This window comes from Euprymna scolopes, chromosome 37 (assembly GCF_053919585.1).
Source record: "Euprymna scolopes isolate OS-2025 chromosome 37, ASM5391958v1, whole genome shotgun sequence".
In the NCBI taxonomy this organism is placed as follows: domain Eukaryota; kingdom Metazoa; phylum Mollusca; class Cephalopoda; order Sepiida; family Sepiolidae; genus Euprymna; species Euprymna scolopes.
Window position 1 is genome coordinate 16,228,485 of NC_136518.1, and position 6,435 is coordinate 16,234,919.

Genomic DNA, 6,435 nt, shown 5'->3' on the forward strand with positions numbered 1-6,435 from the left:
GATATACACACTTGCATGCATATTAAAAAAAAAATGGAAATAAATGAAATATTAAGAAGGGTCACCAGTTAGCAAGTGCTACCTATAACATAAACGCAGTTTTATGAAAATTGAGAAAGACAAAATTTTATAACAAAGGTATTATATTTACAATTTTATAACCATATAAAAGTTATTTTTAATAAGCAAATGTTTAGAGTGTAAACACGTGTTTGTTAAAGAAAATTAAGTGAATAGTTCATAATTGGACTAATATGCGTATATAAGTAATATATGTGAGTATTTGGCAGCGTGGCATTGTATATTTTCATGCGTTGGTTTACTTTGTTCTTATTAGAGCGTTTATAGCTGTGAGTGGAAATTGATTTCTGTTTCCATGAGGTTTGCCCTAAAGTGTTGAACTGTCCGGATTTGCATTTTGAAGGTGTTGGCAATGGTTCTGTTTTCATAACATTTCGGTAGAGAGCATATGTTGTACAGCGCCGCATCTCCGATCTTGCTCGTTGAACATTGCGTCACTTTCAGACATGATAGAAGGCTCCTATTGCTGTTGGTGTTTGTGCACAACTGACCAACTAGGAGATGACATGCAATATAAAAAAGAAAACCGGTTTTCATCAAATGGAAATGGAATCATGTTGTATTTTCTATGGCGACAATTCTTATCGTATACTTTTGAAATTACAGAAATACAATATAGCATCCAGTTTAGAATATTATGAAATGAATCGATTGTCTCGTGATTTTGTTCGCATAACTCTTCCGAAAACGGGAAGAAAATATACTTCCAGCGAGTTAAAGTACACCAGTGTTATTTTATAGGTAACAGTTTTTTTTTGTTGTTTTTATAAACACTGCTAGTCTATTTCCGATTTACAAAACAAGAAATCGTCATCAAGTAGACTCTTTCCCTTCTTTATTTTTCCCCATGAGTTTTCGATTATTTCTTTCGGGTAACATTAGGTTCCTTAACTGTCCTTCGGGACAAGATCAAAGTGTAGTATCTGTTCCGGCAGATACTGCAAGCAAAGACCAGATGTGGGGGAAACCCCACATACCTGACCTTTAACCAGCTCCCATTTCCCACCTCTCGGGAGCTGGTCTCCTTTTTCCCTTCCCCCTCCCTTCACTCCTCACATTAAAAATTGGCCTTGTGCCTAATTTGCTCGGTGGGGGAGCAAATAAATACCATCTGTTCTTCAGATGCTGCACTTCAATTTCTTGTTCTCTGTCAGTGGAGGAGAAATCCTTCATGACTGAGACAATTTTTATTTTTGTTCCTTAAGGACCCTGGTGTCTAACTCTGTCTCGTGGGGAGGCATTGTAAATAGGAACATTAGGTTCCTTGCTAATTCCATATTAAGAAGATAAAAACAAGCTAACAAACAAACAAACAAACAGAAAGAAAGAAAACAGAGCGTTGAACTTTTCATAACTCAACTAACAAGGTTATCAAGGTTGTCCTCCTCCCTCCATCCAACCTCGCTTTCCTTCGCTTTTCCCACCTCTTTCATTTCGCGCGCACAGCAAACACAGTCGCCATATTGTTCTCGTTAAAAATCCTTCCTATTTCTCATCAATTCTTCGTCCTCCTTCTCCCGCCACTCCAATCACATGAGTTGACAACAGCGATCTGTTGGCTGGCGTCCAAAGTGCAGACAATGGCGATTTATACGAATAGAGACACCAAACCTTTTGGAATTCTATCAAAACACAAAAACAAAAATCTGAAAGACTCAAACTACGATAATATACAAGTTATTTCATTTTTTTTTTATTCGTCCCCCGACAAAAGGAAGGTGAACCTGTAAATTCATTTTTATCCAATCGTCTGTCCGCAATTTTCTCAATAACTACGCCTTGGAATTTTTTGAAATTATTGCATAAACATTAAACATGATATGAGTAAAAAAGTAACAGAACGGATTTTTCGGGAAAACTGAGGTGCCTTTCGAGTTAAAAGGCTAAAATTTACACTTTTGTGCTTATTAAAAAAAACTGATGCCTTTCTGAAAAGTTGTAACTAACTGATTTCTATATAATTTTGTTTGTCTATACTTCGCGATAACTCTTGGGTGTGTCCCAGGCGCTCTTTTAGGGCTAATAAAAACACTCCATTTTGGGGACTATTTTACAATATTTGTCCAAATTTTTCTGTGTATGTCTATTTAGCAGTTTTGCATGGTGCTGAACTCAAATTTAAATATGCTAAGACCTTGGGGACTTTTGGGGCTAGATGGGGGGGGATAAATGATGGACTTCGTAATTTCTTTTTTTGCATGGTGCAGAACTCGAATTTACATATGTTAAGGCCTAAAACTGTACCGTTTGTTCATTTTCACCAGGATTTAACATCCCCTGGGGACTTTAGGGCTAAATGGGGGGGGGGACCAAATGCTGAACTTAGTCATTTTTTATGCCTCGTTCACTATGCACTCATGGGAGACCATGCATGCTTCACTTATTTTACTAGTGGTCATCGCTTATCAGGGTCCAAAGGCCACTCGAGGATAACGGTTAGACATCGGTTAGATTATCTGTAATACTGGCAATTGAGTGAGATTTGCTTATTTAAGAGGATGCCTTCAAGTCAATGTAAACAAGTTCTTGTTGAACCGTCCTCTTAAATAATCAAATTCTACCAAACCCTTACATTTTTTAAATGGAAGTCACCACTTATCAAGGCCCGGGGCCACTCGGGGATAAGGGTTATTGCGTGTACAGTAATCAATGGGATAATATCGTAGTAATCGTTAGTAATGGAGATTTGATAAAGTGTCTTACTTAAGGGGGCGGTTTATCAGGAATTTGTTTATGTTGGACTTGAAGACATCCAAGTTGTAGTCAGGTGGGAAAAAGGCAAACGGAAGAGAGTTTCACAGGCGTGCACTTCTAAGAAAGAAGCTTTATTCATGGAATCTACGCTTTGATTTAGGTACAGATAAAGAGTGGGGAAAATTATTGACAGTGGTTTCAGCTAGATGGGTGTTTTTCGTGAAAGGTTGGTGAGGGGGGACCAGAGATTGGAGCTCAGACGAGCACTTGCCATAGAAATAACGATAAAACAAAGACAGGCTCGTAACTTCCCTTCTGTGGGAGAGACGTTGCAGGGAAGAGAAAAGGGAATCCCCCACAAGGCTACGAAGTCTATTTTGTATTCTGTCAAGGCAGAATAGGCTGTTTTTAGCATCGTTAATGATTACTACATTATCACCTTATATTCATTAATCCTTATCCTTGAGTCGCCTTCAGGACTTGACAAAGTGACTGCTTTGTAAAAGTAAAAATAGCACTGGCCAGTTTGAACGTCACTTTGGTGGTAATCTAATGGAAACCAATGGGCCAACATGATTATGACATCAATTAATAATTTAATAGACAAATGATACTAAATTACGAAACAAAGCATGGAAATCGCTCTAGACAAGGCATGAAGCCACTTGATGTAAGGAACTAACAGAGAAAAATACTGCTTTAAGATCAAAAACTTGCCAAGAATTAGAGGGATAGATTATGACTCAGAAAAATGGCAATTCCTCCCTCTTTATAATAAACCGCTTTTACTGCAGACAATGGCAAGTCATACGAACACCAAAAACTTTTGGAATTCTACCAAAACACAAAACACAAGAATATAAAAGACCCAAAATACAATAATATACAAGTTATTACTTTCTTTCGTATTATTTGGATTTCTTCTTTCTCATCTTGAGTGTACTTTTCGCAAAGTTTTGGTGGGTGCAGACTCGTTAGGGGCGAATTATTTTTATTTTTAATTTCGATTTTCTTATTTTATACTTTATTTTTTTCATTTCTTGTTAGTTATTAATAAGACTTGGACAACGGCATATTCTTTTCATTGTTTTTACTCTCGAGTATATATATGACAATTAATCAACCTAGAACCACATCACTCTACAAACAAAAAAAAAATAACATATAAGATATCAATCGATATATACCTGAGAATCAAAACAAGGCAAAGAATATGCTGTTGTCATAGCCCTAGTTATTAAATACTGTTAATATATCTGTCCCGGTGATAAATGAGATTCGGTTAAAAACTGGCTGTAGTTTTTTTTATAAGTATGGCTTCTAGTAATTTTAGTCGTCGTGAACAATTATTAAGGTATCAGCATTGTTAGTTAAGATATTTCTAATGTCGGACGACCGTAGGTTTTTATCATGGGATGTTAGGTGTTGTTTTATGGCGCTATTGTCAGCTAAATAATAGGTTAATCGTCAGGAGAGTATTGTTGTGGTGTGGCCTATGTTGTATGAGATTTTAGAGTAGGTCCGGGGACATTAGTTGGCGCCATTTTATACAACATGCCAGCTGAAATAAAAAAGGCCGCTCGACGAATGGAAAAGATGTCCAGAAAAATTGGAAAAAAGAATAACTGTCGTGGTCAATCAGATGTGCCTGAATAATGACTTGCTGCAAATATATATATATATATATATATATATATATATATATATATATATATATATATATATATATATATATATATATATATATATTTCTTCAGTGGTGAAAAACACCGGACTAGAGTGCTGAATGTGTAGCCAGAGCATATATAGGAAATTTGTCGCTGTGAGTTCAGAATGAATTTACATATTGTTTCCGCTAGGTAGATATCCTCTGAAGATGGGGAGAGATCCGACCAGCCTCGTCAGAATTCAGAGATAGACTGCATCTCTGAATTCTGACGAAGCTGGTTGGATCTCTCCCCATCTTCAGAGGATATCTACCTAGCGGAAACAATATGTAAATTCATTCTGAACTCACAGCAATAAATTTCCTTGAGTTGAGCATATTGAGAAGTGAAAAACGAATTACCATTAGCATATAAGCGACGCTCTTTGTGTAAACAAATCGAGCGGAGGTATTTCGGACGATATCAAAACATCGTTAAATTCACTACTCGTTCAAGCAGCCGCCAATAGCGTAATGGTTAGAAGCCTTGACTGCCGTATAAAACGGTCGGGTTTCAATCCTGGCTTGAGGTAGTTGCCTGTCTAGCCGCACTGATGAGCTGCGAAACAGTACTGTATGTGGATGACTATATATATATATATATATATATATATATATATATATATATATATATATATAACAAAACAGAAAACGGAAAAACCTCTGAAGGAAAAAAATGAAGGTAAATTTTTCATCACATAGTTTCCTTAAAAGGGAAATGGATTCCATATTCTTCATTAAAAAGTGTTTTTCTCAACGTTTGAAGAGCGGCCTTTCTTGTGAATATTTCCAAAAGATATAAGGTTTGAAATTGTCTGAATGGTCGCTAAACATTTATAATGAACAATGAAAATACACAACTTGTTGCTATCAATCCAATCTGTGTTGTCTTGTTTTTGTGAAAATAATATGTGAATGCTCGATTACAAAAACTCGTAATTTTGAAGCTTAGAAATTAAGTCACCTTATAATGACTTAAAATTTATTGGTATATGAACGATTACCGAATTCTCAATTATATGAACATAATAAAATTCGGAATATCATAAATAAGATATATATATATATATATATATATATGTATGTATGTGTGGGTGGTTGTGTGTGTGTGTGTGTGCGTGTGTGAGAGAGAGAGAGAGAGAGAGAGAGGATAATCATTTTAATGTATTCGTTTTCTTTTTTATTTTTCAGCGTTGTTTGGAGTATTATTCATGGACCGGCAAGAGGCGGCGTTTGCATCCTATCGAATGTTCCATGCTACCGGATGTGCTATCGCGTTCGGCTATAGCTATTTCTTTTGTGTCGTTACCAAAGTCTACATTCTCGCCACACTCATGGGAATAGCGCTGATAACATACGGTGTTATTGAAATCAAACTGCAACTGCACGAGCAAAACATCAAAGATATTGTGGCACTTTAATATATATATATATATATATATATATATATATATATATATATATATATATATATATATATATATATATATATATTTGGAGGTACAAAATTTATATAAAGATTACAATAAAATATGCGGAAATTTCTCGAGAGCTCTTTCGGCTATCATCTCTTCAGAAAAAAATCGATAACAAGAAAAGCAATATTATTGACGAAATTAAAGAGGATTAATTGAAATTCAGATGTGCCAAAAATTAAGAAAAAAATACGATTAAAAGAAAAATTTAATCTGCAAATTCGGCGTTTAAAAGCGACTAAAACTTGGCACACTGAGGGAAAAAATATTACGAGGGAAAAAAGGGTCAAAGTTCCCCAAAGAAAAATAATGCTTTTGTTGTCTCCTTACGCCGGTAGACCTTCTTTATGCCGGCAAAAGGAGACAACAAAAGCATTATTTCTCTTTGGGTAACTTTGACCCTTTTTCCCCTCGTAATATTTTTCCCTCGTTGTGCCAAGTTTTAGTCGCTTTTAAACGCCCTGTTTACAGATTAAATAT

The 6,435-nt window shown here is 35.6% G+C and overlaps 1 protein-coding gene across 1 annotated transcript in view; it reads left to right on the forward strand.

Annotated features, from left to right (window-relative positions):
- Positions 1 to 5,947, forward strand: part of LOC145261103 (protein unc-93 homolog A-like) — a 94,933-nt gene extending 88,986 nt beyond the window's left edge. Inside the window, exon 4 of the mRNA XM_080119320.1 lies at positions 5,672 to 5,947. Within this exon, the coding sequence (XP_079975446.1) occupies positions 5,672 to 5,901 (230 nt within the window). The 3' untranslated portion in view covers positions 5,902 to 5,947. The remainder of the gene's footprint in view (positions 1 to 5,671) is intronic.
- The last annotated feature ends 488 nt before the right edge of the window (positions 5,948 to 6,435 follow it).